General features: G+C 43.7%; 1 protein-coding gene across 6 annotated transcripts in view; it reads right to left on the minus strand.

Annotated features, from left to right (window-relative positions):
• LOC144668385 (zinc finger protein basonuclin-2-like) overlaps window positions 1-24,134 on the minus strand; it is a 530,041-nt gene that overhangs the window by 45,362 nt on the left and 460,545 nt on the right. For all 6 annotated transcript variants that reach the window (XM_078530412.1, XM_078530400.1, XM_078530379.1 and 3 more), the window contains one exon: window positions 14,015-15,957. In XM_078530412.1, coding sequence (XP_078386538.1) covers window positions 14,015-15,957 — 1,943 coding nt within the window. The remainder of the gene's footprint in view (window positions 1-14,014; window positions 15,958-24,134) is intronic.

The following is a 24,134-nucleotide window of genomic DNA, read 5'->3' on the forward strand; positions in this document are numbered from 1 at the left end:
ATGTGTCTCGCTGCTCTGATCATTCTGCTGCTTTGAACTGGGAGTACACAATCCTAAAAGTACACTGGGATTACACAATCCTGAGAGTACACTGGGAGTACACGTTCCTGTGAGTACACTGGGAGTACACAATCCTGAGAGTACACTGGGAGTACACAATCCTGAGTATACTGGGCATACACAATCCTGAGAGTACACTGGGAGTACACAATCCTGAGAGTGCACTGGGGGTTCACAATCCTGAGAGTACACTGGGAGTATACAATCCTGAGAGTGCACTGGGAGTATACAATCCTGAGAGTGCACTGGGGGTTCACAATCCTGAGAGTACACTGGGAGTACACAATCCTGAGAGTACACTGGGGGTTCACAATCCTGAGAGTACACTGGGAGTATACAATCCTGAGAGTACACTGGGAGTACACAATCCTGAGAGTACACTGGGATTACACAATCCTGAGAGTACACTGGGAGTACACAATCCTGAGTACACTGGGAGTACACAATCCTGAGAGTACACTGGGAGTACACAATCCTGAGTGTACACTGGGAGTACACAATCCTGAGTGTACACTGGGAGTACACAATCCTGAGAGTACACTGGGGGTTCACAATCCTGAGAGTACACTGGGAGTACACAATCCTGAGAGTACACTGGGAGTACATAATCCTGAGAGTACACTGGGAGTACATGATCCAGAGTACACTGGACATACATAGTCCTGAGAGTACACTGGGAGTACACAATCCTGAGAGTACACTGGGATTACACAATCCTGAGAGTACACTTGGGGTACATAATCCTGAGAGTACACTGGGAGTACACAATCCTGAGAGTACACTGGGATTACACAATCCTGAGAGTACACTGGGAGTACATGATCCAGAGTACACTGGGCGTACACAGTCCTGAGAGTACACTGGGAGTACACAATCCTGAGAGTACACTGGGATTACACAATCCTGAGAGTACACTTGGGATACACAATCCTGAGAGTACACTGGGAGTACACAATCCTGAGAGTGCACTGGGAGTACACAATCCTGAGAGTACACTGGGAGTACAAGATCCTGAGTACACTGGGAGTACACAATCCTGAGAGTACACTTGGGGTACACAACCCTGAGAGTACACTGGGAGTACACAATCCTGAGAGTGCACTGGGAGTACACAATCCTGAGAGTACACTGGGAGTACATGATCCTGAGTACACTGGGAGTACACGATCCTGAGAGTGCACAGGGAATACACAATCCTGAACACTGTGCCACCGAGAGGAGGCAGATAGGAACCACCAGCATTTTACAAGCAGCAGGAACCCTCCTGCATTTCTTCATAACTTTTGGAAGGGTTTTCTTTTGTCCTTTTGTAATACTCTCCCTTTTGTTGCATTTTACTTAAGTACATTTTTTGGATTCAGCTTAAATTTAGCTTTGATTTTCCTTTTATCAATTGCTAGAGTTCTTCTGCAATCTGAAATAGCCCCTGCTGGTAGCAAGAGATTATTTCGGGAAACTCCTCTTGCTTTTAGGGAGCTAAAGTCAACAAGGGATTCCAGAAGATTCTTCAGAAAAACCTGCCGGTGCCTCAAGCAGGTTGACCTGTCCAGCCTGGACAACAAAATCTGCTGGAACCCCTTGCACATGGGAGTGAGGAGCGAGACTGTTGCTGGGGGCTCGGTTCCCACTCTCAAGGTGGTGTCTGAGTGTTCCCACCAAAAAATCCCGCAAGGTTGAACGATGGAGGAGCTTAACTTCCAAACCTGTGCCCTCTACCACCTAGAAGGAAAAGAGCAGCAAACATCTGGGAACACCACCATCTGCAAGTTCCTCTCCTGACTTGGAAATATATCGTTGTTCCTTCACTGTGGATGGGTCAAAATCGTCCCTCCCTAACAGCACTGTGGGTGTACCTACACCACGTGAACTGCAGCGGTTCAAGAAGGCAGCTCACCACCGCCTTCTCCAGGGCAATTACGGATGGGCAATAAATGTTAATCTTGCCAAAAATGAATTTTAAATACATTATCCGCAGTGACAGATATGTATACAACTTACATGTTAAATTGGACGGCAGTAAGTGCTTGTGCATCAGAAGACTTTCTTGGTCTAAAATAAATTAAATGTTATGGTCTTGAAAGATATGAGTCCAGTAAGGTTTACAATTTTACAATGAGCTATAATGTCTCATGTTCACTTCGCAGGGGTGAGGAGTGGATTTGGACGTATTACACTTTGTGGGTGACAACCTTTCAGCCTTCATGAGATTCATGGCACTGTTGGGTATCATTTCCTTGTCAGAAGCCTTTCTAGTGCTCTGGTATTCCCCATCTGCCACTCTATCCAGCAGATAATGGACACAACAACGAGCCCACTTACCGTGTGTGGTAAAGAGTAATATCCTGATCTCCACTGGGGAAGAGTTGTGATTTGGTGCTGATGTGACAAATGGAACATGTCTCCTCACACCTACCTCTTGCATGTCCATTCTGGGGAAACAGGGGTTAGGTTTGGGTGCTGTATCCTTGATCTACTTGCCTCGACACTCAATGGTGTTTATCAAAGGTGGGTTTTCTTTCACTTCTCACCTTGAACCCAACCTGGGCTAATTAACTATTAAGATGAATTGCACATATTAAAGGTTATAGACAGGCACTTGCCTATAAGAACGAAAGAACCTCATTTATATAGTGCCTTTCACAATCTCATGCTACCCAAAGCACTTTATAGCCAATGCAGTACTTTTGAAGTGTTCTAAATTTTGTCATGTAGGACATGCAGCAGCCAACTTGTGCATAGCAAGCTCCCTCTAAGGGCAGTGTGATGACCAAATAATCTGTTCCAGTGATGTTGATTGGCCAGAATATTGTGGAGAACTCCGCTGCTTTTCTTCGAAATAGTGCAATAGAAACTTCTGCATCCGCCTCAGAGAGCAGACAGGGCCATGTACACACTTCTTTCATTGGGATCTGATAGTCATCCAATTTACTTAGCTCAGTGGGCTGGCTCCTTGAAAAAGGGCAATGTTGCATCTCTCACTAAGAATAATTAATCAAATAAGCCACTGCGGAGATTTAGGGAAAGCCAGTGTTCGGATGGTCAGAGTTCAATGGCATAGTTCAGGGACAGTCAGTGTTCCATGGCATGATGTAACGACAATTAGTGCTTAATGACAGCTTAGCCACATTCGGTCTTCTATAATATAGTTTGAAGGCAGTTACTGCTCAACTGTATGATCTAGGGTCAGTCAATGTTCCATGGCATGATTTAAGAACAGTCAAAATTCAATAGCACAGTTTAGGGACAGTCAGAGTTGAAGGCATCATTAAGGGCAGTCATAGTTCCAGGGCACGGTTTAGGGACAGTCAGAGTTGAATGGCGTCATTTAGGGCCGTCATAGTTCCAGAGCACGGTTTAGGGACAGTCAGAGTTGAATGGCATCATTTAGGGCAGTCATAATTCCAGGGCACGGTTTAGGGACAGTCAGTGTTCCAAAGCAGAGTCAGAGCTCAATGGCACAGTTAACTGTGGCAAAAGTGGGTGACAGATGCATCCCAGAGGGAGTTTGTGTGTCTGCATTGATTGGTCCTTTACTCCTCACTACTATTTTGTAAGGCATAATAACCCCCTACAGCCAAACCCACCCTCCCTATTTTGAAATGTTCAACATCTAAACAAGCTGAAATCAAGAATAATGAAGAAAGTATTAGTGGGATACATGAACCCAAGATATCTAAACCAACTGAGGAATGGAGAAAAGTCCAATCCAAAGGAAATGAAAACACAAATTTAAATTAACAAATAAAATGTTGTTCTCTTTTTAAAAAACCTGCTACAAGAAAAGAGCTCCCTCGGAGTCATATACCAAAATGTAACCAATATGGCTGCACTCAGATGAGCCTTATTCAAGTCTAAGTTAGTTTAATTTTCGTGTCTGTGGCTATGGAGTAATTAAAACTTTGTTCAATTGTATAAACCCGGTAATATTGATCCAGTTTCTGGGTTCTATTCAAGTCAATGGAAATGAAAATTAGGAAAGCAGTATAATGGGAGACTGAATATTGTCCCATCCATCCTGTCACACAAAGGCAAATTTACCCAAGTATTTTAAAACTGACTATTAATCTGCTCCCTCTGAAAGAAAAACTGACTCACATCTCTCTAGTGACTTCCACAAACACAAGATGTTCCAAAGCAGTTTGAAGTGAAGTCACTGTTGTAATGTAGGAAACGCAGCAACCAGTTTGAACACAGCAAGATCCCACAAACAGCAACGCGGTAATGACCAGAAAATCTGTTCTTGTGATGATGCTTGAGGGATAAATATTGGGCAGGAATTGAGAGCTTCCCCACTTATCTTCCAAATAGTGTCAAGGAGTCTTTTATATCCAAATGAGAGGGCATCACTTTGTCATCTCATCCGACAGATGGCATCTCCCAACAGTGCAGCACTCCCTCAGTCCTGACCCTCCGACTGTGCAGCACTCCCTCAGTCCTGACCCTCCGACTGTGCAGCACTCCCTCAGTCCTGACCCTCCGACTGTGCAGTACTCCCTCAGTACTGACCCTCCAACAGTGCAGTGCTCCCTCAGTACTGACCCTCCAACAGTGCAGTGCTCCCTCAGTACTGACCCTCCAACAGTGTAGTGCTCCCTCAGTACTGACCCTCCAACAGTTCAATGCTCCCTCAGTACTGACCCTCCAACAGTGCAGTGCTCCCTCAGTACTGACCCTCCAACAGTGCAGTGCTCCCTCAGTACTGACCCTCCAACAGTGCAGCGCTCCCTCAGTACTGACCCTCTGACAGTGCAGCACTCCCTCAGTACTGACCCTCTGACAGTGCAGCGCTCCCTTAGTACTGACCCCCTGACAGTGCAGTGCTCCCTCAGTCCTGACCCTCTGACAGTGCAGCACTCCCTCAGTACTGACACTCTGACAGTGCAGCATCCCCTCAGTAATGACCCTCCGACTGTGCAGCGCTCCCTCAGTAATGACCCTCTGACAGTGCAGCATTCCCTCGGTACTGCCCTTCTGACAGTGAAACATTCCCTCACCAGGAGTGTCAGCCTGGATTTTGTGCTCAAGTCTCCAGAGTCGGACTTGAACTGACAAACCTCTGAGTTACCTATAGTCCCAGCTGACACCTCATTCTGATGCACTGAACTTGTCCCTGGCTTATGAACAACTGTTAAAACCGGTGATTTCTGTAGTTTGGTAATAATAAATCTTGGCAAACCCTAGAAAAAGAATGGACAAACTATTTGTTCTTTTGAGCTGAGGTATGTGGCTTGTAAAGTCCTGGAAGCTGCTAGGCCTCATCGTGATGGGAGATATGTTTGTTTCAGAGTGTATTGGGTGAGTCGATTGGTTTAACAGAAAGGGAGGCCACAAAGGGGAGGGAGAACCAGTAAACAGACAGCGATTTTTTTGTGATTTGGCAAAATAACTGTACCGAGTTCCTTTTATTTTAACATCTACCTTCAGAGATTTTGAACAGCTGCTTAATTTGGGGCCCAGTCTTGATGTCAAAGCTCAAACTGGGAGGGATTACAGGACAGTAACCTGATTAAGATTCCGTTCTGATCGTTCTTGGACCAGTGACACAGACAGACAGGAGTGTTTGGCTGGAGTGGATGCTGCAGAGGCGCGGGAGTAAGTAACAGTTTGCATGTGACAGACTGTCCAGATTTTAATTATTGTATTAAATCAATTTTGTATTGTGTATTTCAGACAGGAGTCGGAATTCTCATCTCATACACTCTGTACTTAGGAGTACAGCCACTGGCGTAAATTGAAGGGCAGAGATCACAGTGACAAACAGTGCGGGTGACTCAAAACACTGACTGCATAAAATAAAATGAGCTTTGAAGGAATTGCTCCCCAAAGCCTGTTACATAATCACATGTGTGTATCTGTGTCAGTCTGTGTTTGTCAATGTGTGCCCGTGTGCAGGTGTGTGTGTGGGCCTGTGTGTATGCCTGTCAGCATGCATGCGGCAATTGGTGTGTGTCATTGAGTATGCATTTGTGCATGCCTGGGTATGTTTGCATCAGTTTTTGTGTTTGTAAATTTGTATGTGTGTTTGTAGAAACATAAAATATGGAAGTAGGAGTAGGCCATTCGGCCCTTTGAGCCTGCTCCACCATTCAATATGATCATGGTTGATCCTTTGTCTCAACGCCATACTCCCGCTCTCTCCCCATACCCCTGGATGCCTTTACCTATTTCATTCTTAAGTATATTCAGTGACTTGGCCTCCACAGCCTCTGTGGTAGAGAATTCCACAGGTTCACCACCCTCTGAGTGAAGAAGTTTCTCCTCATCTCAGTCCTAAATGGCCAACCCCGTATCCTGAGACTGTGACCCTTTGTTCTAGACCCCCCCAGCCAGAGGAAACATCATCCCTGCATCCAGTCTGTCCAGCAGTGACAGAACTTTACATTGCCTCTCATTATTCTAAACTCCAGTGAATACAGGCCTAGTTGACCCAATCGCTCCTCCTACGACAATCCTGCCATCCCAGGAATCAGTCTAGTGAACCTTCGCTGCACTCCCTCTGTGGTAAGTATAACCTTTCTTAGGTAAGGAGACCAAAACTGCACACAATACTCCAGGTGTGGTCTCAACAAGGCCCTGTACAGCTGCAGTAAGACATCCTTGCTCCTGTACTCAAGTCCTCTGGCTATGAAGGCCAATATACCATTTGTCTTCTTAACTGCTTGCTGCACCTGCACGCTTGCTTTCAGTGATTGGTGAACACCCAGCTCCCTTTGTACATCAACATTTCCCAATCTATCACTATTTAAATAATACTCTGCCATTCTGTTTTTCTACCAACGTGGATAACTTCACACTTACCCATGTTATACTGCACCTGCCATGCACTTGCCCACTCACTCAACTTGTCTAAATTGCCTTGAAGCCTCTTAACATCCTCTTCACCACTCATATTCCCACCAAATTTCATGTTGTCAGCAAACTTGGAAATATTACAGTTGGTTCCCTCATCCAAATCATTGATATATATTGTGAATAGCTGGGGTCCAAGCGCTGACCCCTGCAGTACCCCACTGGTCACTGCCTACCACTCTGAAAAAGACCCATTTATTCCTACTCTCTGTTTCCTGTCTGCAATCCAATTTTCAGGCCAGTATATTACCCCCAATCCCATGTGCTTTAATTTTACACACTAACCTCTTATGTGGGATTTTATGAAAAGCTTTCTGAAAATCCAAATACTCCACATCCACTGGTTCTCCCTTATCTATTCCGCTGGTTACGTTCTCAAAAAACTCCAGCAGGTTTGTCAAACATGATTTCCCTTTCATAAATCAATGTTGACTTTGTCTAATCACGTTGATATTTTCTAAGTGTCCTGTTATCACATCCTTTATATTCAACTCTAGCATTTTCCCTACTACTGATGTTAGGTTAACCAGCCTGTGATTCACTGTTTTCTCCCTCCCTCCTTTTTTAAATAGTGGGGTTACATTTGTCACCCTCCAATCTGCTGGGACTGTTCCAGAATCTACAGATTTTTGGAAGATGACAACCAACGCATCAATTATTTCCATGACCACCTCCTTCAGTACCCTGGGATGTAGATTATCTGGCCCTGGGGGTTTATCGGCCTTCCCATTAATTTCTTCAGCACTATTGTTTTAGTAATACTAATTTCCTTCAATTCCTCCTTCTCTCTAGACCCTTGGTTCCCTAGTGTTTCTGGGAAGTTATTTGTGTCTTCTTCCATGAAGACAGAACTAAAGTAGTTGTTTAATTGCTCTGCCATTTCCTTGTTCTCGATTATACATTCTTCTGCTTTGGACATTAAGGGACCTACATTTGTCTTCACTAATCTTTCTCTTTTTGCATATTTAGAGAAGCTTTTACAGTCCGCTTTTATGTTCCTTGCAAATTTACTCTTGTACTGTACATGCCTGAAAGTGTGTGTGTGTGTGTCTGCATGTTTCTATGCGTGGGTATGTGTCTGTGGGTGACTGAGAATATGTGTCAGTGTGTCTGAACACACGTGCATGACCGTGTTTGAATGACAGCGTGTATGTCAGTGTGTCAGTCTGTGGGTGGATGTGTGTATGTATGTCAGTTTGTTGGGGTGCGTTTGTGTGTGGAAGTGCATGTTGGTGTGTGTGTGTGTGTGTCTGTCTTTGTGTGTTAGGGTGTGTGTGTCAGTGTCAGAGTTTATGTCGATGGTGTGTGTGTGTGTGTGTGTGTGTGTGTGTGAGAGAGAGAGAGTGATTCAGTGTTCAGCCTGTGTATTGGTATGTTGGTTTGTGCATGCGCACGTGTGTGTATATTGGTGTGTCTGGGAATGTGTGTTGTTGTGTGTCTTGGTATGTTGCTGTGTCTGTGTTGTTGTGTCTCGGTGTGTATAGCTGTGTGTGTTGGTATGTTGATGTGTGCATGTATCTGGGTGTGTATGTATGTCGGTGTGCCTGGGTGTGTTGGTGTGGTAGGGTGTGTGTGTGTGTGTGTGTGTCTGGGTGCTCTGTGTGTCTGTTTGTGTGTGACACGGTGTCTTTGTCTCTCTCAGGAGTTGACGATCTCTGGGCTGCAGTTATGCGGGAATCACTGCCACTGTGGTTGTTCAGCTCTTCTGGATTGTCCATATGTCTCCCCGGATTAAAGATTTCGCTCATGGGTTTGGGTGCTGGTGTCTCAGGACAGAAATACCTTATACCCGCTAATTATGGAATTTTGGCCCAGTGTGCCTCAAACTTGCAAAACTGCTTCCCGTACTATCAAAGCTGTTTAACGAGGCTGTCCGGCTGTCTCAGTCATTCCCAGTCTCCCAGAAACATTGAATCATAGAATGGTTACAGCCCATTGTTTTAAAAGATTTGTCTGCCAATCCTTCATTCCAATTAACACAGTATGGATCCCTTCTCAACCCATTGAAATTGGCCATCCTCCAGTTAATTATTTCTACACTAGATTGTTCCTTGTCCTTCTACATAGATAAACCTTATGATACGATGATCAATGTTCCCTGAATGTTCTCCAATTGACACTTAACCACTTGGCTCATCTCATTCCCCAGAACCAGATCCAGCAGTGCCTTCTTCTTCATTGGGCTAGAAACACACTGATCAAGAAAATTCTTCTGAACACACTTCAGAAACTCTTCCCCCTCTCTGCTCTTTACTCTATTACTATCCCAGTTTATGTTAGGATAATTAAAGCCCCAATTATAACTACTCTATAGTCCCTTGCACCTCTCTGTGATTTCCTTTGAAATAGGTTTGTCCATATCTTTTTCACTAGTTGGTGGCTTACAGTATGCACCCAGTAGTGGAATAGTACCTCTATTATTCCTTGGCTATAACCAAATAGATTCTGTCCTTGGCTCCTTCAGGGCACTCGCTCTCTCCAGCACTTCAATGTTTTCCTTAATCTTTACTGTCACCCCTCCTCCTTTCTTTCCATCCCTAACTTTCATAAACAGCTTGTATCCAGGAATATTTAATACCCATCCCACCCTTATTTGAGCCAGGCCTCCATTATCACCACAATATTGTATTCTCCTGTGATTATTTCCACCTGCAAAATGCTAACCTTATTTACCACACTCTGCGCATTCACATACATGCACAGTGAACCTAATTTAGATCTTATTGCATTCCCTCTTACTATGACTCCACTTCATACCTTATTATTTCTTACTTTAGTACTAGCTGTTTCTCCCAATTTATTGTGAACAATGGTATTCCTCTCTAATATTGCCTCCTGGTTCCCATCACCCTGCTAAGTTAGTTTAAACACTCCCCAATAGCTCTAGCAAATTGCCTCACAAGGACATTGGTCCAGCTCTGTCTACGTGCAACTAATCAGTCCTGTACAAGCGCCATCTTCCCCAGAATTGGTCCCAGTATCCCAGAAATCTAAAGCCCTCCCTCCAGCACCATCTCTTCAGCCACACATTCATCTGCTCTCTCCTTCCGTTTTTATATTCAATAGCATTTGGCACCAGAAGTAATCCAGAGATTCCTACCATTGAGTTCCTGCTTCTTAGTCTCTTTCCTAGCTCCCTAAACTCTGCCTGCAGGATCCCATCCCTCTTTCTAACTACATTAAACACTTCTCTGTTCCCCTAACTATTGAACCCCCTTACACTATTACTTTCCCAAACTTCCTCCTACCCCCCTGTATAGCTGAACCACCCATGGTGCTGTAGACTTAGCTCTGGCTACCCTCCCCAAAGGAGTCACCACTTCCACCATCATTCAGAGCTGGTTGGAGAGAGTGATGGGCTCTGGGGAATCCTGCACTACCTTCCTGATCCTCCTCATCTGTCTGGTGGTCACCCATTCCCTCACTTAGTGCATATCCTTAAGCTGCATGGTAACTACCTCCATAAACATGCTATCTATGAAACACAGCCTCATGGATGCACCACAGTGACATCAGCTGTTGCTCAAGCTCTGAAAGACCAGAGTTCAAACTCCTCCAGCTGACATTTCCTGCGCATGTGGTTGGTTGTCTAGACATAGAAAGTGTCCTGGAGTTCCCATGTGGAACAGGATGCACATTTGATGGGATTGAGATGTCCTGCCATGCTTCTGTTTATTAGATTATCTTCTAAATTAAATCATATCATATGAGAATTGGCCTGTAATTTCCTCAAAGCTGGTCTTGATCCGACAATTCCAGCAAAATTACCCTGTGGAAAGGTGAACAACATGGAAATTTCCTGCCTGAGAAATTCAAACCACTTCTCTGTCTACTAAGAGACTGTCCTCCAACAATCAGAATCGACATTCACATTGGAAAGAGGGAGATGAGGAGGGGAATCAGGGCAGGTGTGGTCTCCAACTAGGGATGGAGAGATGACATAATGGAATGATCGGCAGCTGGGAGATTGGTCGTTCTTGTGGACCAGAACTGTGTGTTTTTGTAGACCGTTTCTTTATAGTGGGGTTTCTCTATGAGCCTTATCTCAATGAGGCTGAGTTTCCTTGATGGGGGAGGGAGCCAGTAGGTTAACTGAGGTACAGTAGTGTCTCATATCCAACTCTCCATAAATTGGAAATGTCTGAAAACTGGACATTTTTACAATGTGTCATGCATCAATTTTAATAAAATAAAATAAAAAGCTTACCTGGACAATTTGGCTAGGTGCTGCATTGACGCAGTGTGGGGTCAGACTAGTTACCTCTTTGCCGCTTGCGCGCCAGTCTATTCCTACACTTCGAGTGACCCCTGGTCCCACCCAACTGGGCTTGAACCGAAGTGAAATCCTGCAAGATCTGAAATCAAGCATACCCTCGGTGCTGGTGTTGAGACACTGTACCTGTACTGGTTTGGTTTTAATTATTATTTTCATAATCTGTGTGTATTATGAAGACCGATATCATGTGGCACAGCGGCTGGTGTCCCTTTCTTTTCCTGAAGCTGTTAGTTTTGTTGGGGTTTGGTTGCATGGGCACCAGAGCTCTCCAGCGCATTACTCCCAGTGACTATTTATGGAATAATGACTATTGGTAGACGGTATCATCACCTGGCCTTCTCCAAACCCCATGGACAGTGATGTGGAACAAGAACTCCCCTAGCTGATTTCCCCCTCCTTGATCTTGGGGCATTTAAGAGAACTCAAATGCCCGGTTCTGCCAATTAGCTCCTCCAGCAATTCCCAACACTGATGTGAATGGTTCAGCAAATGATAAACTTGCAAAGGCATATGGGGAGTTCCACAAAATAATATTGTCATTCTATAGTACAGCTGAAGAGAGACAATCCTTCCACATCTATCTCACCCCAACCCTTTAGGAGAAACAACAGATAAGCTGCCAAGATGAAAGCTGCCAGACCTGCTCAGTTTTTCCAGCATTATTTGTTTTCATTTCAGATATACTGCCAATCTTCATGACCAATCACCCCTGTGCTCACTGACCTACACGTGCTCCCAGTCTGGCAAACCCTTGATTTTAAAATTCTCAACCTTGCTTTCAAATCCCTCCATGGCCTCACCCCTCCCTGTTGCTGTAATCTCCTCCAGCCCCGCAACCCTCCGAGATCGCCAAACTCCTCTAATTCCGATCTCTTGAACATCCTTGATTTTAATTGCACCACCATTGGAAGCTGTGCTTTCAACTGCCTAAGTCCTGAGCTCTGGAATTCACACCCCCCCAAACCCCTTCAACTTTCCACTCCTCTTTTCTCTTTTGAGAAGCCCCTTAAAATCTTTCACCAAGTTTTTGATCACCTGTCCTAATATATCCCAGTGCAGCTTGGAGTTAAACATTGTCTGATAATCACTCCTGTGAAGTGCCTTGGGATAATTTACTTTGTTAAAGAGGCAAGATGTTGTTGTTGTCAATGTCACTTGAAGCCAGTCAAATGGAGTGTTCTTGGGAGATTTGCCAACACTAATTTCCTCTCTCCTCCCTGTGGAAAGCTGCTTGGTCTTTTCCTGATACTTTCCCACTTTCACCCAACTGAGATCAGTAACTTAACCCATATCCCATCGCTGTCTTGAACATCACATGTGAGGTTTCAATGTGCTTCACCCTTTCAATTAACTTTGTGTGCTGAAGGTGCAGTGGTTTAGTTATTTATGTTACCGGACTAGTAACCCAGAAGCTGGAACTAAAAATCCAGAGAATCGCGAGTTCAAATGCCTCTGTGGCAGGTTGAGAATTTGAGCTCAGTTTATTTGGGCAGTGGATCTCAGGGAGGATATGTTGGCCTAGGAGGGTGTGTGCAGCACAGATACCCCAGAGGGCGGAGTTCAGAACAACGAGGTATATAATATCAAAATTAGAGCTAGGCTATTCAAGGGTGATGTCAGGAAGCACTTCTTCACACAAAGGATAATGGAAACCTGGAACTCTCTCTCCCAAACAGCTATTGAGGCTGGGGGTCAATTGAAAATTTCAAAATTGAGATTGGTAGTTTTTTGTTGGGTAAGGGGGTTAAGGGCTATGGAGCCGAGGTGGGTAGACAGAGTTAAGATACAGATTAATGATCTAATTGAATGCCAGAACAGGCTTGAGGGGTTAAATGGCCTCCTCCAGTCCTAAGTTAGTACTGCAGGGACAAGTATGACATGGGAAATAGGTCTGTCAGTGGAAAACTGAAAGCAGCATAGCTACATGGAGTCTAGACATAATCTAGAGCACACTAAAGGCAGAGGCACCGATTGCAAATGTCAGGTGCTGGATTTCTCCATCACATTGTACCAGATATGTAACATGAGATTCCCTGGCATGTCTCATATCCTAAAACATCTGTTGGTAATGAAAATATCTTTCTTTTATTCTTCAGGTTTCATCCTACTTTGCAATTGTTTTACTTCTTGCTAAATCTCCCGTGACGCACATCCCAGTAACAGGATAAACACCTGACCAGTTTCTGGTTCTCCATTGGGCGGTGGAATATAGAAGTTCTGTGGATAACTGGCATCGTCAGTCCTTTTGTCAGGGAATCTCTCCTTCCTTCTAGCCTATCACACATGTTCCCCTTTGATCTTTCCTCCCCCTCTCTCTCTGCACTTGCTTACAAACTGTTAGACCTCAAACTCCTTGCAGTCCTGATGAAGGCCACCAACCTGAAACGTTTCTCTCTCCACAGACGCTGCCTGACCTGTGACTGTTTCCCAGCATTTCCTGTTTTCATTTTGGACTTCCAGCATCCACCACATTTTACTTTTGCTGCTGTGCTGTGGGTTGACTCACCCTCCACTGTTTCATTAAGTGACCCAACTCCTCTCAGTGTTTACTGAACACAACATGGAAGATGTCAAGATGAATGCATGCCCTACCATTTCACAGGGAAGTAGATCAGAGAACATCACCGCAGGTCTGCATCGCATTAAACAGTTTCCTTCTCAGTGGCTTTTTAAAACATGATATATAACTGTACTATTAACTTATTTTTAAAAAGCAGCAAATATAAACAAAAATCTGAAAGAAAACAATTTTTAAATAATTGGCAATCAGCTAAAGAGCAGATATAAAATCAAACAATATTCAGCAATATATCAGACAAATGAAAATACCTGTCTCTACTCCTGCGAGATGGGAATGCTGCATTGCAACCTTCTACTGTGCAAACATGCATCTCCTTCAGGTGAACATTCTTGTAGTGTAACTTCACGCTGTATGAACTTTTAAAGCTCTTCTTGCAGACGTAACAGATCTTAGGGTCAGGGCTCGAGCAGAGTTCACTCTCTGGTGAGTATTTTTGGGGACTGCTGTATCCCATTGAAGGAGAGAAGCCTTCTTGAAGGGCAGCAATGCTCCCTCCTCCACCATTGTACAATCCATATGGGCTGATACTGTAAAACATGTCATAGGTTGGGTCAGTGAACTCTTCCTTTATTTTAATGGTCTGTGGATGAGGGGAAACAGAGTCTTTGTCTTCAAGCTTGTTGCTTGACATTTCCTCCTTATCAAAAACCTCTCGGTGTACCTGCTCATCATTTTCTGTGGGATTGTCGCACATTTTAGACTCAGAGCCTTCAGATTCATCCTCAAAGTCTCGGTCATGCTCTTGCTCCTCAGAGGTGATGCTACCCATTTGCTTATCTTCAAACCCACCAAGGCTTCTCTCCTCATCTGCTTTCCTGCTACTATGCATGTGAATGGTGGGACTCATTTCTTTGTGACAATTGACATTATTCATTTCCTCATCATGGATGCCATCATTGACATGATTTTCATTGACCTGGTCATCTTCATCAAACTCATCGGCCGTGTCAATCACTTCCTTTTCAATCTTAACGGGCATGCTTGATTTGCGAGATTTTTTCTTGGGAGCGAGGTCAGCTGCCAGCTCCTGAGCCATGGATGAGTGTGGCTCAGGGACACAAGGCTGATCAAGCGTGGGCACTATAGGACTAGTTGGGAGTGATGTTGGAGGGCTCACCATTTCCCCAGGTGTCAGCAAGTTCCTGTAAAATGGAGGGACAGGTTCCACTGTCTTTAGCGGAGGGAATACCAGTGGGCTCTGAAGAACTGGGTCAACGGAAGAGGAGTTGAAGCCCAGGGATGGTCGCCCAGGAGGCGTTAGACTTAAGCTTGATTTGATGCTGGATATGACTGGAGTGGCAGCTCCAGATGTGGCTCGGATGAGGTCCTTGTCTCTGTTGTTCCTCAGCATTGGCATGTGCAGGCGTGGATTGGGGTTGGCACTGTGACGATTGCGACTCCTCAGGGAACTGAAAACCATATTGCAGCCTTCGATTGTGCACCTGTGCTTTATCTTCAGATGCACAGCATTGTAGTGGATCTTGAGAGTACCTTTGTCATAAAAAGTCTTACCACAGGCATTGCAGACCACTCGGCCCTTTCTTGGGGTCAGTCCAATTCTTTTCATTCTCTGAATTTTTGAACTCAGAAGAGAGCTTTTCGAGCTGTCAGTCTTGACCGTGACATTCGCAGGAGCAGCAGGGGTGTGAATCGGGGACAACCTGTTCTGCTCGGTTTTGGGCTCAATGTTGATGATGCTGCTGAGGGCATTTCTGCTGCTTGCTTGGTCGTTTCGAAAAGGTGAAACAGAAACTTCAGACTCGCTGCTCTCCACACGTTCGTTCTGGATGGGGAGGTTGGGTTCCCTCAATCTCAGGCTCTGCTCAAGCATGACGCCATTGGGGGGAAGGCCAAGTAAAGGAGCAGAGACGGGGTTTATGTATTGGAATGGAAGTAGGAATGCCAGACTGTTGGGGATGTTTTCAAAGTGGTGGATACTGGAAGGGTTGCTGTTTTCTAGGTGAGCCAGGAGGCTAGGGCTCCGAGTCCGATTGTTGCTTTCTATAAAAGTCCTGATATCGGAATCTGCTTTCGAAGTTGGCACAGCCACGGCCTGCCCCTCTTTCTCTTGAATGGCCATCAGCTCCACGATGGATTTGGTTTCTCCGAATCGCAGAAACTGCTGGAGGGTAATGATCTCCTCTTCCCGGGACATGATAGTCCAGCGGTCCAGCACCTTGCCTGCAGCATCCTTCAGGCCATATCAAAGAAACAACAAAGACAAACACAAAAAAATACTTATTGATTCTGCATAATTACAGCTGTCTTATTGCGAAGATGCTACAACTGTCCTACTGATGCAGCAGGAGGCCCAGGAGCAACATGCAAAGATTGTTAATCCCATTCGACCCACAGAGCAAACTTTTCTGCCATGCAAATGTGGTAATTAGGTTCACTATTAGTGAAACAGACAGAGTTTAATAATGTCAAAGCAAATACAGAGAAAACCATTGGGACTCTATGAAATGAACCACCTAAGATTCTGCTATTACAAAGACAATGATCTCTTTTATGCAGATGTTCAGTATACATTGCTTATTAATATGGGAACACTTGCTGTGCAGACTCAAGAGTAAATCAAGAAGCTTCACTATAATCCTTACAAATATGACGACATAGGAGGGGGAACAATTCTGAGGAGCATTTATTTTTCTCTTTCCTGTAGATAAGAATGAGTGAAGCAAAGATTGGTAACACGGCACAATAAAAATATTAGCTGATTTAATAAAACGTGTCATGTTAAATCTTCCTGGTAACAGAACAAACGAAAGGAACAAAGGCTCGCGATATCTCCTTCCAATGAAACTCAGCATGAAAGCTTTCATGATTGTCCCACGATAGGTGCCACATTCTGCAAAGCATTGAGCGATTAGAGACTGTTTTCAAAATCTGTTATGACTAATATAACCCTGCATTGAACACAAGTAACTTTGGATCAGTCTTGATGCAGTGGCTCACCAATTAGAAACAGAGCTCTAAACTTAAGCTGCAAACCAAACTACATGGAACCATCCTCCTAAATTAGAAGCAAATATGAGAAATCAGGCTGTACCAATGTGCACAGTCATATTCCTTTTTATCAGCACATTTTCACAAGAGGGAAAAAAGGGAACATTATCTGGAGTCAAAGATCACCTACAGTCACTGTTAAATATACCTTAAAAAGCCTTTCACAGCTTTCATATTAGTGGGTCAGATACTTTGTGCCTTCAGGTATTGCCATATACTTTTTTATTCTGGGTAAATATTGTAACATATTAATGATACTGGTTTAGCATTTCAAAATGATGTTCTTTTTAAATATGAAATAGTAAAGAAGAGAGTGAAAAGCACATGTCAGTACAATGGGAATGTATAATCTCTGGATGGATCATTCTTTCTAAATCTGAGTTTGAACTTGTTACTCAGTGGTGATTTCCCATTGTTATCTATGCCAGTGTTGAGTTGAGAAGTGCATATTTGGTTTTTGATGGTGGAGGGCGTAAACTGGGTGAATTCTGATCAATTAGGGTTCTGCACTCAGTTGAAAGCTAGTCTCTAATAAACTCCAATCTTCCAGAATCCCCCATGCATTAGATCAATAATAATGTGTATGTACCCACTAATATTTCCTAGGGATATGTAGTGTCTGTCAGGCACTTTATTGATTCATTAACAGTTACATGAAGGAAAATAGAATTAGCATTGTGTTCTATTAAAGCCAAAAGATCTTAAAAAGGAACTAGCAATTACATTGCCTCTTCTATTGTCACACTGCCACACACTATCACTTACTCTCTTAATTCAACTGACTCTTCTAACAACTTATGCTGTGGATGAATAAGTAATCAGCATGATGCCGAGGCATTCAAGCTGGAACAGACGGACACTATCCCCTTTCTTCTGTCAATCTAGCTCACTTGGAGAATGTATGGTTTGCAGAAGGTGAAAGCCTCATCCAAAACAATGTAGCTACTTTAGGGACATAGGAATAGGAGGAGGCCATTCAGCCCCTTAAACTGTTCTGCCATTCAATTAGATCATGGTTAGTCTGTATCTGATCTCCATTTACCCATGTTGTTTCCTTGACAGCCCTACCAACAAAAATCCACAACTACAGGAACACATTTAAGGCATTGCTTAGGTAGTGCCATTTTACAAGACAGACAGACTTGAATTTATATAGTGCCTTTCACAACCTTAAGATGTCCCAAAGTGTTTTACAGCCAACGGAGTATTTTCAGTGTATGTTGTAATGTAGAAAATGCAGCAGTCAATTTGCACACAGCAAGCTCCCACAAAAATAAATGGCCAGATAATCCGTCTTAGTCCAGTTCTTTAGAGATAAATATTGGCCAGGGCACCAGGGACAACTCCTCTGCTTTTCTTCAAAGACATGGCCATGAGATCTTTTACAGATATTGGCGAGGGCAGACAAGGCCTCAGTTTAATATCTCATCTCAAAAATGGCACGTATAACAGTGCAGCACTCCCTCAGTACTGCAATGAAGTGTCAGCCTAGAATATTGAGCTCAGGTCCCAGAGTTGGACTTGAACCAATAATCTTTTGACTCAGTGACCAACTGAGCCATGGCTGACACTGAAAAGGCTACAAAAGGTGCAGAAATGAAAAGAACAAATGTTATCTATTTAAAGTAGGAAATAGATTAAATAAAAATATAATGTTCTCATTAAAACCAATTCAGATTTATTTTTGGTTTTCCTTTTTCCTCCCTTGATGCTTCATTTCAGGTACTGCATGAATGGAATCGGAAAATAAAGCAGGTTTCCACAGGTATTTAATATCAAATTTGCTCACCAGTAAACTTGAGATTCTGCATTAGTATTGCCAACTCTCCAGCATTGCCCTGGAGTCTCCAGGAATTAAAGACTAGTCCAGGGAGAAAATTCATAGGGACATTGAGAACAAAATGTGGCTTTGAAAAAAAATTATTTGAACACATCTGTTAATTAATTATAAAAATATTGTAAATGGGGAAAGCCAGCTGTTTAATTACCTGCCAAGAATTGTACAGTCAGCTAAAGGGGCATCTGTCTGCTTTCCAGCTGACAAGGGAAAGGGGGGTGGGGGGTGAGTCACCCCAATGATGGACACGCTAGGCAACAAATGGCAGAAGTGTGGGGGTGGGGCAGCTAGAGATCATGGGACAACACCTCCAGAATGATGTCCAACTAGAGTTGGCAGCAGTTGGGGAAAGGCAGCATGAAATTAGACATTTTCTTTGCTCCAATCAAGCAGGAGTTTTTATGAAGAGTGGTGAGGTAGAGCTGGGTGTCATCAGCGTACTTATGAAGACTAACGTTGGGTTTTTGGATGATGTCACCAAGGGGCAGCACGTAGATAAGAAACTGGAGGGGGTCAAGGATACATTCATGGGGACACCAGAGGTAATGGTGCAGGGGCAGGAAGGCAGGTGATTTTCTGGCTATGATTAGATAGATATGAATGAACCCAGCTGAGTGCAGTCCCACCCAGCTGGATGATAGTGGAGAGGCGTTGAAGGAGGATGGTGGGGTCGACCATGTCAAAGCCAGCAGACAGGCCAAAACAGATGAGGAGGGATATTTTGGCTTCATCACAGTGACATGGAATGGAATTTGTAACTTTGCTAAGAGTCAATTTGGTTCTGTGGTGGAGGCAGAAACATGATTGGAGGGATTCAGATACGGCTTTCTGGGAAAGATGGGTGCAGGTCAGGGAGGGGACAATACGTTCAAGGACTCTGGGGTGGGAAAGGAGGGTAGAGATGAGGCAGTAGTTTGCAACGACAGAGAAGTCAAGGATTCATTTGAATACCTTGATTAGGTCTTGTCTTAACCTTCTCTTCTCTTAGAAGAACAACTTTTATTATGGTGATGGCCGCATTTTTACAGGAACGTGCTGTGAATTATTGATAGGAGGAATTTGATTGTTGGTGGGGGTGGGGGGGGAGGTGGGGGATAAAGTTAGCTTTGATCATTATTTTAGGCATTTCCCTCACTTCTAATATTCAAACAGCATTAACAAACTGCCCCGAAGGATGCTCTTTTGGACTCGAGGCATCAACCTGAAGTCTGGTTTGATGCAAAACTCCAAGCCAAGATCACAGGCGTGCAGCAGCTTGTTGTGATTATCCACAAGCCCATGTGCAGATCTGAAGCTGGTGAGAACTGACTAGAGAAAAGCTTACATAAATCTCTGAAAGATGGTGCTCCTCCAAGGACTGGTGTCCACACCATCCAATAATACTCGGATGGCTCAGAATCGAAAACTGCTTTCAATTTCTGCACATTGTTCTCAGAAAATCATCTTGAAGTAATTTCCTGCCGGTGTTTCCAAGCTCAGAACAGCTTTTGAATGTACTGACCCAATCGTATTCAACACGAGCAGACACATAAATAAACAGAGAGAAGTCTAGATAGCAGTAAATAGATTGATGTGTGTGTATTACACTCTTAGCCTGCACTGCATTCATTTTGCAGAGTAAACATTAATGGTTCCAATTCTTCAGGTTAGGGGTCAGATTTTGGTTAAGTTATAGATCTGAAATGTTTTCCCAGTGTCATATAGTTTGGGCAGAGGTCACAAATATACACATCCAGATATACAGAGCTATCTATCTTCTTAATGGGCAAGTTAATTGCAGGGAGAAGACTGGGATTTGCTACTACATGGAGTGGTTGAAGTGAATAGCACTGATACCTTTAAGGAGAAGCAAGATAAACACATGAGGGAAAAAGGAGTTGAAGGATATGTTGATGGGGGCGAGACGAAGTCGGATAGGATGAGGCTTGTGTGGAGCGTAAACACTTGCATGGACCTTTGGGTCCAAATGGCCTGTTTCTGAACCTGTTCCAAGTAATTCTTAGTGTCAGATATAGTGTTGGTGGGCTATAATTTAAGGTATCCTGAACAATATTCCTACAGCACGGTACGTTCCTGAATTTAAGAAAATTCGCTTTCAGGATTCTGAAAAGGAAGAATGGAATTTATTGGGAAGAGTGTGATGTCTCTGGACAGGCATTCATTGCCCGGTAGGATTTGCTGCCTGGGGCAAAATATTTCTAGGAAAATAATTGAAGAATTGTTTGGAAAGACAATGGGATTTTCTCTTTTGCAGCTGGTAACAAATCCCCCAGGTCACTCTTTGCAATATTGAGTCCTTTGATTTTTTGCTTTGCTTGCTCACGTTTCCACAAGATGCCACATTTACTCCTGCAGTTGGGAAGGTGGACGGTTTGGGATGAAGACAGCAACAATGTCACCAGTCAGTGACCAACATGAAGTGTGTTTCTGGAAAACAGGCAACGGGTGGCAACTCCGAGTTGGAGCAGTCTGTACAACAGTGAAGAAACTGCAGAGTTTCCTACAGTAGAACAGTGACTTGCATTTGCTAGACGGTGCAAGTCTTGCATTTATGTGGCACCGTTCATGATTTCAGTACATTACAAAGCACTTTACAAAAAAAGGGGCTTTATTGGCCGAAGTGTAGTCACTGTTGTAAGGTAGAAAATGCAGCAGCCAATTTGTGCACAGCAAGATCCCACAAAATGCCACTAATTTTTAAAAATTCATTCATGGGATGTGGGCTTCGCTGGCTGGGCCAGCATTTATTGCCCATCCCTATTTGCCCTTGAGAAGGTGGTGGTGAACTACCTTCTTGTATCACTGCAGTCCATGTGGTGTAGGTACACCCACAGTGCTGTTAGGGAGGGAGTTCCAGGATTTTGACCCAGCGACAGTGAAGGAACGGTGATATATTTCCAAGTCAGGATGGTGAGGGCTTGGAGGGGAACTTCCAGGTGGTGGTGTTCCCATGTGTTTACTGCCCTTGTCCTTCTAGATGGTAGTGGTCCTGGGTTTGGAAGGTGCTGTCTAAGAAGCCTTGGTGAATTTCTGCAGTGCATCTTGTAGCTGGTACACACTGCTGCCGCTGTACAGCACTGTCACACGGGGGGCAGTTGTGTAGTGGCATTGTTGCTGGACTAGTAATCCAGGGACCCAGGGCAATGCTCTGGTGTCCTAGATTCAAATCTCACCACAGCAGATGGTGAAATTTCAATTCAATAAAAATCTGGAATTAAAAGTCTAATGATGACCATCAAATGATTGTAATAAAAACCCACCTGGTTCACTTATGTCCTTTAGGGAAGGAAATCTGCTTTCCTTACCTATTGTGTCCTACACGTGACTCTTAACTGCCCTCTGAAATGGCCTTGGCGCCACGCAGCTAAATAAATGAAACAATCATCTTTTTGAGGCACTAGGTGAGAGATGAATGTTTGCCAGGAGAATCCCCCTCCCCGCCCCGACCTTCTTCTGAAGAGTGCTATGGGATATCTTACGTCCACTTGAGAGGGCAGACACAGCCTCACAGTCTCATTGAAATGGTAGCACCTCCAACTGTGTAGCATTGCCTCAATAGTGTACTGGAATATTGACATAAGTTCTCTGATCAAGTCCTGGAGTGGCACTTGAACCAACAATCTCTGAGTCAGAGGCAAGGGTGTTAACCAAGGACACAGCTGACACACAGTGCAATACCTAGGCCCATCCTGTAAGCCATACGGGTACTGTAGCACAGTGGCTATAACACATATGTTACTGGACAGTAATCTTGAGGACTGGACTAATAATTTGGAGATTTGATTTCAAATCCCAACGTGGCAGCTGGGAATTTAAATTCAGTTAATTAAATAAAGCTGAAATGAAAAGTTAGACTTAGTAATAGTGATCATGAAGCTACTGGATGGTCATAAAAAGCCATCTGATTCATTCATGTCCTTTAGGGAAGGAAATCATCCATCCTGGCCTACATGTGACTCCAGACCCACAGCAGTATGGTTGAGTCTTAACTGTCCCCTGAAATAGCCTAGCAAGCCATTCAGTTGTATTCAAGAAGGCGAATCACCATCATCACCTTCTCAAGGGCAATTAGGGACGGAAAACAAATGATGCCCACATCCTGTGAATGAATAAGAGAAATGACCAAGGTTCATGAAAGTAAGAGGGAAAGTGAGTTAATGAGGAAGTGATGATCAACTGACACAACTGCAGTTTTTAAAAGTGTGTGAAGCGAAGGAACGGCTGGGTGACGTGTACTGACAATTACTCTGCATAAATTTCGTAGATTGCACGTGATAAAAGTATTTAAGGGTAATCAGACTCGCAAAGGCAGCCAATCACACACAGGAAACATACAGACGAACCCCAGGAGTGAAGGAAATTCGCTCAAGAGGTAATGATGTTACTCTGACCATAAAAAGTGCCAGAAAATTTCCCTAAAGGCTTCGGTCCAGCATTGCATTCTTCAGCAACCTTGAGGGAGATCTCACTTCACCATGAGTTGAGTTTGAGGGAACATTTCTGCTTTACGCCAGGCTCTCTATTCTGGGTATGCTGCAGAAACTTAGTGCGAGAATTGGCAGTACTGATCTAATTTGCACCTACATTCTCTCACTGTCATTAGAGGCACAGCATCATTAAACACCAGGCTCTGAAATCTGGTCAACATACACCTACATATATTCTTACTTAATTTGCTTCTCATCTTTGGAGAATAAACAGCAGCTTAGGAAACAGAGGGCGTATATTTGCTAATGATTAGTGGTGCTGTGTCTTTTACACAATGATTGTTAAAATGTAAAACACGGCATGCAGTTAAAGTGTTGTTTTAAAGTCAGAAACACGGGTAGAAAAACACTGGCAAGTTTTCCCTTTTTTTAAAGAAAAAGTAGAGTAGAGAATAGAAAATGCAATTAAATTAATTCCCATTATGGGTTTGCAAACATCCCATATGCCTAGAAATGATATTTATTTTCCTTGTTCTGTTCCCAGATTGCTCCTCTGATATTTCAAGTCCCTCAATATTTTTTCCACTTATGGTAGATTGTGGATGACGGATACAAATTTACTTCAACACCTACTCAGGAAAACAGTTAGGAGCGGAGGAGCCCTTGGCTTAAAGCTTCATGACCAATTAACAATCACAATTAAACACTCTCGGCTCTGCTGGCACAATTTAATGTTTAGGAGAATTCGCTGTGTGAAATGGACAGTGGCAGTCTGATCTACGCTCACAAAAATATACCACACACGTTCAAGAAACCAAGCATTTTGTGTGTTATATGACGACACGTGTGGTCTGGTGAACATCCCTGAAGACTATTTCTAGCATAGTATGGAAGTTTAATTGGGGATCAAAGCTTTGTAACATTGCGAAAACTCTTAAGCCCCATCATGTTGGTGGGAGTCTATTCAATCTTCTCAGAAAATTCCTGTCAGCATCTTGATACGTAAATTATTTAAATGAATAATTTTGATGCTTCATATTTAATAACGTGGCAGTTGCCCTGTATACCACTCACTCTGACCTATTATACGTGACG

The sequence above is a fragment of the Cetorhinus maximus genome, chromosome 2 (assembly GCF_964194155.1).
Source record: "Cetorhinus maximus chromosome 2, sCetMax3.hap1.1, whole genome shotgun sequence".
Classification (NCBI taxonomy): Eukaryota; Metazoa; Chordata; class Chondrichthyes; order Lamniformes; family Cetorhinidae; genus Cetorhinus; species Cetorhinus maximus.